This window comes from Chelonoidis abingdonii, chromosome 18 (genome assembly GCF_003597395.2).
Source record: "Chelonoidis abingdonii isolate Lonesome George chromosome 18, CheloAbing_2.0, whole genome shotgun sequence".
NCBI lineage: Eukaryota > Metazoa > Chordata > Testudines > Testudinidae > Chelonoidis > Chelonoidis abingdonii.
Window position 1 is genome coordinate 6,495,491 of NC_133786.1, and position 12,924 is coordinate 6,508,414.

Below are 12,924 nucleotides of genomic sequence, written 5' to 3' on the forward strand. Positions count from 1 at the left end.
AATGCAAAAGGTCAAAAGCTATAATAGTAAAAGAAACTGCATTGTCTAGACACAAGAAAAAATAAGTAACAATAGATTCTGACAGCACTTAACCAAGCAGGATTATCACAATCAAATATATGCTGACCACAGACCCTTGTTTCTTCTTTCACATGTGCTATGAGAGATGAGAGGGGGAGAGAGAGAGATGAGCATCTTTATAAATAAGAGTTGCTTGGAAATTGTCACCACAAATTGGATATGCTGACATTTTAAAATAGTGAATGGTTTATTAAAATTATCTTAAAAAGTAGCAACAGAAAATCCTATGCAAAGAATGAGAGAGCGAGATGACAAATGTACCCAGTAGCAGCTTCAGTGCTTGGTTGTTATCACTGACCAATGGAACCAACAAAGCGTGGATAACAACACTGCTAGCACGAGTAAGATGTTCCCTTCTGTAAATATATATTTCAACTCTCCTCTTCCCACAAGCCACCTACGATTGGGAGTCCTGCCTGTTCATCACATTCAGATCCCATTTTTACCAGTTCTCTCTTTACGCTCCCCTTAAAGCACGTTATTTGCCCCACTCTTCTGCCTCTGGGATTTGGGATGGAATTCCCTTTGGAACCAAATCCACTCTATAAGGAGATATTGAATCTGGCAACTCAGAGAACTACCACTGGCATAAACATGCGTAACTGCCTTTCTCCACCATATTAGAAGTCTTATTCGTTCAAATAAAACTCACATTAAAGAGCATCGGCTGCCTTGCACAATGCACAGGAACAGGACTAAATGCTGTGCTGCCAACACACTACAGATCACAGCATACAGCTCATTCTCTGCCAATGTGAAGTCTACAGACTGGTCTACACTAGAAAATTAAGTTAAGTTATCTTAACTACATCGCTCAAGGGTATGAAAAATCCACACACCTGAGCAGCCAAGTTAAGCCAACCCAACCCCTAGTGTAGACAGTACTAGGGCAATGAAAGAATTCTTCTGTCGACCTACCTATTGCTTCCTGGGGAGGTGGACTACCTATATGGATGCGGGAACTCCTGTTGCTGGAGGTATGGAGCCTTTTCACTTTGGTGTTAGTCTTGAAATTTTACCTGCTCTGCAAAAAGGAGGCTCTTTTCTCAGGAACTGTGTTATTCACTGGAACCCACCGTGCAAGGCAGGTGGAATGTGAAGGCTCCAGAACTGCATGGGTAAAGGGCTATTATAGTGAATCCGCAATTAAAGGGACAGCATCAATTTGAGTGCTAGTCAAATAAAAAAAAAAAAAGATCAACAAATAGTTCTAGGTGCTTCTCCTATGACTTTCTGTGGTGTTACAACCCCATTTTCATAATGTAAAAGATTTTTCCCTCTACAGTTGCTATGTAAGGCCTCAGTTCAGTAAAGCACTTAAGTATGCATGTAAGCATATCACAATTCAGCAAAGCATCTAAGCAAAGGCTTAGATATGAGCCTTTCATAGCAGAGCCTGAAAGACACACCGGACACAAAGAAAAGCAACTGACAGGTGAAAACCATGAAAACGACTATACACAAAGTGATGTCAAATGCACAAAATAAACAAACTAAAAAAAATGGACAAAAATCTGTTTTCTCACCCATTTCAATTATAATAATCATAGCTGCTTCTTGTAACAATTGTAGGAAATAATTTCAGACACTAGAGCAGGGGTCGGCAACCTTTCAGAAGTGGTGTGCTGAGTCTTCATTTATTCACTTTAATTTAAGGTTTCGCGTGCCAGTAATACATTTTAACACTTTTAGAAGGTTTCTTTCTATAAGTCTATAATATATAACTAAACTATTGTATGTAAAGTAAATAAGGTTTGTAAAATGCTTAAAAAACTTCATTTAAAATTAAATTAAAATGCAGAGCCCCCTGGACCAGTGGCCAGGACCCGGGCAGTATGAGTGCCACTGAAAATCAGCTTGTGTGCTGCCTTTGGCACACGCGCCATAGGTTGCCTATCCCTGCACCAGAGCAGTGGTTTTCAAACTGGGGTTTGCATACTCCTAGGGACATGCCAGGTCTCATCAGGGGAGCATGCTAAAAAAAAAACCCTGTAATGGCAGACAACACATTTTATTTAGTAAGACTTGGCAATCTAATCATACATATTTTATGACTATCTCAGATGGGTCTAGATTACATTATTTACATTATCTAGATTACTCTAAAAAGCTTGAAAACCACTGCACTAGAGTGATGTTTGGAGTTGAAAGTGTTCCTTCAAAGTTGTGACAATTTCTATTTCACAGCCTGTTTTCCCTCCCAGCTTTTATAAAACAGGATACTTTAAATCTGAAATGCTGTTTAACCTTAAACTAGAATAGGTTTGGTTTTGTGTTTGAATAAATACATGGGTCATTATTGAGGTAGAAGATTTTAAATTATATTGATAGTTTGGAAATTATTCTAACTCGTAAGTCAAATAAATTTTGGCCTACAGATTTCAAATCTGCTTTACAGCCCAACAAAAAAACAGTGGATAGGATTCATTCAGCCCCTTTGGAGACCCTAATTTTTGTTTATTTCTCAGGGTACATTATAATCCGCATTAAATGTTTTGCGGAACTTTTACATTCTCTGCTTACCCCTATGGAGCTAAAAAGGTTTTCAAGTATAGTTCCATAGACTTTGAAGGTGCACAGGTACACCCTGTCCATTCCAAAAGTCTCAGCCACTTCCTGTGGTCATTTAAAGCTCTGTGCTTATCACTATGGTTTGCCACTCCAGTACTGTCTACAGAGTTTGCAAGGTTCACAGACACATCATCTCTTTGAGGATTTTATACTAGTCTGTTTCCTAAAAGAAAGTCACCACTGTTACCTTTAGAGAGACTCTCCTTCTCTAGTAAAATGCATGTTAAGTATTGTCAGTATTTTTAAAAGGTGGAAACCTAAATTAGCTTTGGTGGAAGGAAAACTAGACATTACTTGCTTTTGATGCAGCATCCACTCTTCCCCAAGAAGGCTTCCTCAGATCTCAAGCATTTGTGTGTTGCTCTAAGGGCTTCTGTCTGCCCCCTTCCTTTCTCAAAGAGCGAGAGAGAGAACGTGTATGTGTGTTTAACAACAGTGATCCTGTTACCACAGTAACTGGATGCCCTGAAAATACCAACCATTTATCTAGCAACATTTTTAAAATGGAGCCATCTTACACAAAATCACCTTTCTTGGGCTGAACTTTTTAAATAAAATTTAATAAGTAACTATACATTCAACTCTTTTGCTTCAGGGCTATTAATCTGGCTTAGTTTGTTTAGCCCCTAAGATAAAAACAAAAATAAAGAGAGATTTGAAAATCTGAACATCAGCAAAAGAGAATATTTTATATACTGACGAACAGAAAGTTTTCCCCAAACGATCTTTAAGAAACCCCTAATCGTATCTGGGAAATAATTCTCTTTACTCTCATAAAATGATAATTTTCAGATGGGAAAGGGGGGCAATATAATTTCCTAAGTGCAACTGCTTGGTGGGAGTCTGCCAAGCACAGCTGAATTTGAGCTAGCCACTTTAAAGGTCTAGTGTTCAAAAGCTTTTGTTTGGTAATCAGTTGCAAAGTGAAATGACAAAATAAATGTTTTTTCAACAAGCCACACAAAAAACCCAAACTGTATCCGTGTACTGTGCCCATCTTGGACTGCACAAGTGCTACAATACAAACCAGAGCGAGCTTTTGCTGCCCATTTATCTGATAGCTTTAATCTGTAGTTGCTGAGATAGCAGATTTCTCTCTCACTTTCTACCACATTATTCACATTTGCAACAAAATACTTATAAACATTTCAGAGCTCTTATATTTACGTGGATTTAGACCAAACTAAACAATTGTGTTTTGGGACCTGACTTTTAAACATTATGACTGGTTCTCCTTTAGTGGGCATTTTAAAAGATTTTTGTAAGCTGCTGTAACTAGCTCAGCATCAATGCTAGTAGCAAATCCAAGATACGGCCAAGTGAAATCTGTTTCATAATTTTTTTTCCCCCTTTCAATGTTTTGGCCTGACATGGACATATTCTGCCAGAATATCTCCTCACAGTACTACCATTCTGTACACAATTTTATATGTCTCATTAAACTACACCAACATTAACACAGGGTCAAATCCTTTCTGACACCTAGTATCCCAGGTAACAGAATGGAACCCTACCCTAGAGATCAGGAGAGTATGTGAGAAGTTAGGGTGTTTGGTATTTCCCCAGCAGGAAAAAATACTCAGCTCTGCTGATCTTTCCATCTCTTTCACTGAATCCAGATGCTGCAAGTTTCTCTGCTTTCTAAGGGCTTTCCTACACTGCCCCACAATTTGGACTACAAGGCCCTGAATAGGAGCACACCCCAAAGTACTAAGCTGTAATTCCCTCACAACGATGCCGTGGGAGCAAACTAAAAGGGTCCTAGTATGTATTAATGTAGTGTTCTTCGAACAGAACTATGTTAATGTGAACTAGGAACATTTTAGATTGCACCTGCAGCGTCCACACGGGGGAATTACAGTGCAGCCCCAAACCGTGGGGCCGTATAGAAGAGTGTAAGTGTTTCAAAGATGGAAGGGTGAACTAAAGCAAGAGAACTGAAACTGAGTCTGCATAAGGAGGAAGTCAGGTGGGTTGGGAGGAATTATTTGGAGGAATGGATGAGTGGTCAATCTCATCGCTTAGTGCCATGGACCCAGTGACGTCAGTTTAGTTCAGAGAAACACTTTAGTGGGAGATTCAGGGGCACAGAACTTCTCAGCAGGTGGCCCATGGTTCACAGACTTGGGGTTTGCTGCAGCTTCTGGATCCATCAGGAGGCTCAGGGATGGCTAGCTGGGAGGTGGTGACTCCTTCTGCCCAATGTGCAACTGCCCACAGTGATCCACCTCCTCGCCATTTAGATGCCAGATTTTGGAAACGCGCTCTCCTTAAGGCTACCCTTGAAAAGCGTCCTGGAGCTTCAGCAGAAACAGCAGCCTTCCTTCTTGGTGTGTAATTATGGGCATATAGCATCAGTGTCATGCATGCTGCACTAGCTACTGGTCCATTTCTTGGTATGATCTCAGCTGTTGGGCAACATCTTTAAAGAGAGCTCTGCCTAGCAGGGCCCAAAGGTGTACCCTTCAGGACCACAGGCAGCACATTCACAGATGTCTCCTGAAGTGGAACGTCCTGGTGGCCCACCTGAGAGGGTGAGCTTTAGGGAAGGATACCAGGCTTATCTGCTGAATCAGGCTCCTTAATTGAGTTAGCTACTGAGCTAATAATGCTTGATGTCTTCAAACACTTTCAAAGTGCATATGTGCTATGGCCCGATGCGCAAGATAATAGTAATGCCATATATTTTAATTAAGGCTAGGTTTTTCAAAGAGACCTGAGGGAGTTAGGCACCCAAAACTTACTGAAGTTCAACTGCTCTAGGCCCTTTGGAAAACCTCAGCCTAAGTCCTTAGATTGTTAAACACAATCCATTGGCTGAGACCTGGGCATGTAACCTCAATTAGATACGTAGTCTTGCCTTGTCAGCAACTCCATTGCTCTCTTAATCTATCATCTAGTCTCCAGCTGGCAACAACAGGGTGATATGGTATCTGTGAGAAGCCCACAAAGTACAAGCAGTTTGAAAAGCTACTCATCTGTGAAATTTCAGCCCCTTCCCTCACTCCCAAAGGCAGTCATACTATTGAAAATGGACTTCCAACTTTGTGGGAAAACAGCCCCCTCCCACAATACACAATTAAGATAAGCTGTGACCTACTGTCAATAGGCCTATGACTTACACTTAACCCTAGTCTTCAGGAACCTGACAATAGAACCAAATATAGAGATTTAAAATAAGAGGGAGAAACTGCAGCTATTTCCCTGATACCCACTACTGAGTCAACAAACTGTGTGCTTAAAAAGGGCCAGCTTGGGTCATGTTAGGGGAAAATGCTAGACATAAGGTAGAAAAATAAGCAATACCTTCCAGAACTACATCCACTGTAATTTACTTCCACCCAAAGTGGTCTCCCCACAATCATCAATTCCAGTCAATATAATAAAATAGTTTGCAGTATTTGCACCCGAGGATCTACAAGGATGGGGAAGAGTTCCTAACCCTATGGTAACAGAAGGAGAGCCCGACGTACAAAGAGATGAATTTACCTGTCCCAGGTATTTAAGATACCGCAGTAATAGGTGCCATATAAGAACTAGAACCTCAAACTCCTGATTCGCAGGTTGCAAGTTTTTATCAACAGAATATAGTGTCCTCTGTATTCACACTCACACACTTCTTCTATTTATTCATATAACGTATGCACACATCCCTAATATGTATGCACATATATGCATGGACTCTAAGCATGCATGCGGATAAGATATCTCCAGGCTAAATATTTCATAGCTTTCCATATACTGTGGTTAGGGCTGTTCATTGAACAAGCTCATCCCTCTCTGTTTCAAGCTCACTATTTCTTTCCTTAAAAATTATCCACCTGCTGCACAACACAAAGCATCCTTTTGGGGCCTACGCCAATGAAGAGGTAAAAAATGCACACCAAACTAGCAACACATCAAAATATTATGAGGCCACGTTATTTAACATAATACAATAGTTATGCAATGCAATGGGGGGCGGGGCGAAGGGGAGAGAGAAAAAACCATGACATTTACCTGACAAGAGATTTGCACAAGGTAGACCAGTTCCTTGGATTCACAGCCGTTCCTTGTTACTTCATTCTGTTCCTCTGGGAGTGAAAGCTACATCAAGGAGCAGGGAGGGGGAGGGTAGAAGAGAAAGAGAGACAGAGACCAGGTCAGTGAGCAGGGATAAGCCAGGCATGTAATAATGCCTGAAGCACCACATTCACATCAACTTGCTCCAAGACATGCTGGGTATCAGGAACCAGGACTGTGTTTGTCTGACTGGAGTTGAGAGACTGAAAACATTCAGTATTCACCAGATATACAGACCTTGCAAAACACAATTTGATTTTGTATCTCAGCTGACAGGTTTTGAAATAAACGGTGCACCGATCAAACAATTGTCAGCAAGCACAGAGTGAGAGCCCAGGATTAAATCTCTAAAAGTCTGTAAAACTAAACCTCCACAGGAAATATTCTCATAAATATTCATGCATCAGATACCAGTGATCTTTTTTCTAACTACCTACTTTATTTTATTTTTATTTTATATGTTGGGGCAGGCATTAGATAACAAAACATGTCTCCAGATTTCAACATGATCAAGTAGTTTACCACAATGGAGTGCTTTACAGCATGATTCATCAAATACAAAGATCCGTTAAGAACAATATTACCAGGAGCTTTTTCAAAGCAATGCGCAGAAATTTAACCATATCATTCCTGTTCATGTAACGGGAGGTGGAGTATCTAAATCTCAGGCCTTGTTCACACTTGAAAGCTTTGCTGGTATAGCTCTACAAGTAAACCCTCCAAGTACTGATGCAATTTATATGGGCAAAGAAGTCCTTCCTATACCAGTTCCCCAAGAAAAATAAGCTATATTGGTACAAGAATGTTATTTGCTGGTATAATGGAGAGCTTTTATCACCATAATTACATTGTGTCCCCTCCCCCGGAAAAAACACAACATAGCTATGCCAGCAAAATTCTTTTCCACTCTGAAAATTACCCCAAGGTCCTGACTTAACACCATGAAAGGAACTGGATTTGCATGGCACCACACTACATTCCATCTAATTTAACTCACCCAATCCTAAGTATGGTAAGGACTATGGTCCCCCATCTGGGATCCTCAGGAACACTAGCCAAGGCCAATGTCTCCAGAGCAATGAAGTGGAGGAGATGCAATACTTAGGCTCTACAGAGGAGCAAGCTATGGAGCAGCCACTTTACATGCCTGAATTTCCCATCCAGTAGTTTTAAGTCAAAATCTTAGCGTTCTGGATTTTTGGTTTGGGTGAGGGTTTTTTAGTCGTTATGAATCTCATAACAGACATTTGCATGGACAAAGCTGGGAAGTGAGATGCTGAAGTTCTCTCCACTATTGGCTTTACTGGCAATTCCCAATTCACTGCTCTCTAAAACATAAGCAGGAGGCTCTAATAGAAATAGAGTATAGTAGTGCCATCAGCTGATCTGAGATATTCTATCAGCTTCCCATGACAAACGGATGGTCTCTCAGCATTTTCATTATGGGCTGAATTCTGTTACGACAGGCACTACCATGCAACTCCAAGTACAATCTGGCTGTACAGCACGAAATATGGCCCTATAATCTGATCTTCACTTAACATTCTCGCACTTCCAACCAACACTGCAATAAGCCCCTCGCTGCAGACATCTCTACTTAACCCTCTCCTCTTGACTCCTCTATCAGTTCCTTTTGTGCTCATCTCCAAAGCCTGTTAGCCTGGGAGTTGGAAAATAACAAAAACCCTTTGGTATTTAAATTTCTGATTAAATCAATAAGCACTTGTGATTGAAAATCAAAGAACTTCTCACTTAATAGGAATAATGAAAAAGAGAAAATCATAAGATGCATGTTTGGTAATTAATTTTTACATATAAACATTCTGCCTGAAAATACTTTGCACTTACACCAAGATACACTCTTCCCCGATATAACGCGACCAAATATAACACAGATTCGGATATAACACGGAAAAGCAGGGCTCCAGCAGGACAGGGCTGCGCACTCCAGCAGATCAAAGCAAGTTCAACATAGTGCGGTTTCACCTATAACGCGGTAAGATTTTTCGTCTCCTGAGGACAGCGTTATATTGGGGTAAGGTGTATCATGAACATTTTCCTTCAAAAATGTTATAAGGTGTGCAAGCATTTTATCCTATTTGCCTATTTTACTGATAGGAATGTATCCAGTGTCATACAGTGAGTCATCAGCAGACCCAGGAATAGAACCTTAGGAGGTTTACATCAACCAATAGACCAGCTTGCTCCAAATATCTCCTGTGCATTTATCCAAATTAGTCACTGCCAATAAAAGGTCATTTTTAAATCTTAATGAAAGTTGGGGGGAGGGGAGAAATAGCAGTATATTTTACTGGTGTTGATATTCCATAATAAAGATGGCTTAAATATTTATTGAGAAAATAAAAGTTTAAAATTGTACCCAAACAATTTAAGACTATCCACAGTTGAGGCCAATTACTTGAGACATCCAAAATATACCCCTTGAAAAATATGGTTAATAAAAGAATCACAGAGCTTCAGAAAAACCAATATTACCTCCTCTGAAAGGGGCATTGAACCTAATGAAATAGCTCATCCTCTCACCCACACATGCACACGCTTTCCAGGAAGAGAGGCCCATCCTCATAATCCTGCTGGCTCATAGGGTGGTAATTAAGTTGAACAGTGCAGGCATTAGTTATACTTGCCAGAAGAATTACTTGCTTCCTCTTTCAAGCAAAAATAAATTCAGCTTTAAAAAAAACAAGTAATGAATGGCTTGAAGAGAAAAAAAAAATTAAATGAACTTCGCTTGTTGGGAAATTTGCACTTAATTGATCCATCTATAATACTTCAAAATTAGTCAGGAGCAAAACTAAACCAGGCAAAAACTGAAAGAGACAAGAGTGAAAAAGAAGATCAGGCAAATGAGTGACCTATTAGTTCACAGCAGCAGATGAAGTCTTGGTTCTCCCCATCACCAAGCTCCCTTTGCATCTTTAGATATAGCAGCTGTAGAACACATTAAACAAAATCCACAAAATGGGCCAAGATATTCAACAAATTCTACATCTTCCTTGACTAGACATAACATTCTGAATTTTTACTACTCTTCTGCTGGTTATGTACATTATAGTAGGCAACAATAAGGTGTTTTGGGCCAAGAAACACCTTAGGCTTTGGACTATTTATTTTATACTCAACGTATTAAATACAGAGTTCATCTCACACGTGTCCCTTGCACAGGGAAAAATTTCTGCTGCTCTTAAGCAGTCTAGCCTGTTTAGCAAATGAAAAGTTTCCATTAAGGGATTACTTGTATCAGAAAAAGGGGGGGGGGCAGTATTTGTGCCTGACCGATGGGGTGAATAGACAATTTAGGAAAAGAACCTGTCTAAAATGAGCAAAGAATCCTGTGGCACCTTATAGACTAACAGACGTTTTGGAGCATGAGCTTTCGTGCATGCATCCGACAAAGTGGGTATTCACCCACGAAAACTCATGCTCCAAAACGTCTGTTAGTCTATAAGGTGCCACAGGATTCTTTGCTGCTTTTACAGATCCAGACTAACAAGGCTACCCCTCTGATACTTGCCAAAAATGAGGGACATTTAAAAGATCTCGCATTGCAGTTGCTCTTCCTGTTGCTGGTAGGTCACATCAAGGCTAAGAATCTTCAGAGAGTTCCTGAAGGTGAAGACAATTCTGATCTTGGTGTCAACTCCAACCTCATTTATTGTCTCACTTCCTTTGCTCTCCAACCCTTGCTCCTAAAAAACGCTTGGAGTTTCTCCCCCTTTCTCATCCTCACACCCTCTTCCCTGCTACTGCTTAATACTTGGGCTAATCTCCCTCTTGTCCTCAGACAACCTCCAGCTATAAATCCTCCTGCAAAGCACACTTTTCCTTCCAGCAGGGTAGATGGAACTGTAAAACTTCAAGAATGTTCAAACAGTTCTGTCCCTCTCTGAAAGAGGTTGTTTAGCACTGGGTATGCCCTGCTGCCTGTTAATATGATTGAATATCATGATAAAGTTATTCAGTTCTGCATTCGTGCCCAGGTTTTTCCCCACTAACACTTTATTTTGCTGCCAAAATTTAACATTTGAAGTGCTGCAACGTAAGGAGTACACCTGAACGGTAACAGCAAAAAAAAAGAAATAAAAACACACAATTAAGGGAAAATCAAAGAGTTTGAAATACTTTCCACATCTGTAAAATACCTGCTCCAGTGTGGTTAAAAAAGTGGGTTTCTTTTTCATGGAGAAATTCCTCCTTCCCCCATTCTTTGGTCCACATTTAAGTGTGATGAGAAAGGAGGTGCAAATTAGTTTTGCCTAGACACACATACACTCATTTTACCAAAGTATAAGGGAAGCTCAGGCCTTGCTTACATCAAGAAAGTAGATAGTAAGCTACATCAGTATAAGCTCCACTTTGAGGGGTTTGCACCAGTGTAACTATTGGTGCAGTTACATCAGCGTCCATATTCTGAATGTACATAAGACCTCACTTGGTGTGTCTTCCTGCCCCCTGATCAATCAAATTAAGCTAGGGATTACTTTACATTACCTTTTCTTTCTGCTCCTTGGAGTGTAAGTTACAACCATTTAGAGTGCCATATATTGGCACCTATAGAGTAAGGTGGGTGGGAGTCACAGGGGAAAATGTATCTAACTCACAGCTCCCTTTCACATCACCTCTGAATTTGGCCCTTTATCTACTGAACTTCACTTCTGGTCTATTAATTAAGGGCCCACTGAATTGCTGATGCATCTGTAGTAAACAGGTCAGGGATTATCTAAGAACAATTTGTTTAGCAATAGTATCCAGCCTTCAATGAGAGCAAGCATGTCATGTAGATACCATTCCTAGTGCCATTAGAACAATGAGCCAGTGTGGAGGTCTCTGAAAACAAGCTACCCAGCTGTTTTTATATGTTCTGTGGTAATAGAGCAAAGTATGCAGAGAATATTGCATTAGGCTGCATACTGTTAGCAACTAGCAGATTATTTCTGCTCTTTAATACCTGATATGACATGATGTGACATGACGGGTCATTCTCTAGTAATTTTCTTTCTAATTATGTCTCTAATGAGAAGTGAAATTTTAAATGTACCATATTCCCTTGCATATAGGCGAATGCTCTAATTTTGGTTTGCAAAAACTCACAAAATGAATGCCTGGCATAGGAACTAGCCATGCTCCTCTTTGTGCAGCCAATCCCACATCTCTTGGCAAAAGAAAAGGAGTTGGAGTTGCAGAAGAACCGGTTGAACAGTATAGGAGGTAAGAAAAAACGAGTTGCTTCTGAAAGAGTTTCTTCATGTAAAACCCTACCCCACACTTCATTGCCAAAAAATATATGGAAATTATGGCAGAAATGTCTCAGTCCATATAGATGACTGAACAGGAAGTTGTTACAGTATGTTTCATTGTTCATCTTTTACTGTACCTTTCTCTGCAGCAAAACATTCTAGTAGTATGAACAATATTTTGTATACTCTCTTTTCCTAGGCTGAACAATTTTTTTTCTACTCTCTAAATAGTGCTACTAAATATTATATTAGCTTTGACTCTGTCCTATTTAGGAGCTTTTCACTCCAAGTGTCTCTTGGAGATACAACTGTCTAAAGACAACATGGGCAGAAAGAACATAACATAAGAATGGCTATTCTGGGTCAGCCCAATGGTCCACCAGTCCAGTATGCCATCTTCCAACAGTGAACAGTGCAAGATGCTTCAGAAGGAATGAACAGAACAGGGCAATTTATCAATTAATCATCCCTGTCACCCAATCTCTCCTTCCGGCATTTGGAAGTTTAGGGTCACCAGAGCATGGGGTTGTGTCCCTGACCATCTTGACGAATAGCCATTGATGGACTTATCTTCCATGAACCTTATCTAATTCTTTCTTTTGAACTCAGTTATATTTGTGGCTTTCACAACATCCACTGGTAATGAGTTCCACAGGTTGACTACGTGTTGTGTGAAGAAATGCTGCCTTATGTTGTATTAAACCTGCTGCTTATTAATTCCATTGGGTGACCCCTGGCTCACGAGCTATATCAAGGGGCCAAATAACAGTTCTTTATTCACTTTCTCTATACCATTTATGATTTTATAGACCTCTGTCACATCCCCCCTTAGTTGTCTCTTTTCCAAACTGACAGTCCCAGTTTTTTCTCTCCCTCTCCTCCTATGGAAGCTGTTCCATACTCTTTATCATATTTGTTGCTCTTCTCTGTATTTTTTTCCAATTCCAATATA

General features: G+C 40.2%; 1 protein-coding gene across 6 annotated transcripts in view; it reads right to left on the reverse strand.

The window, feature by feature from the left end:
• Positions 1-12,924, reverse strand: part of ARHGAP32 (Rho GTPase activating protein 32) — a 341,478-nt gene that overhangs the window by 128,664 nt on the left and 199,890 nt on the right. For all 6 annotated transcript variants that reach the window (XM_075073474.1, XM_032802390.2, XM_075073473.1 and 3 more), the window contains one exon: positions 6,652-6,738. In XM_075073474.1, the coding sequence (XP_074929575.1) occupies positions 6,652-6,738 (87 nt within the window). The remainder of the gene's footprint in view (positions 1-6,651; positions 6,739-12,924) is intronic.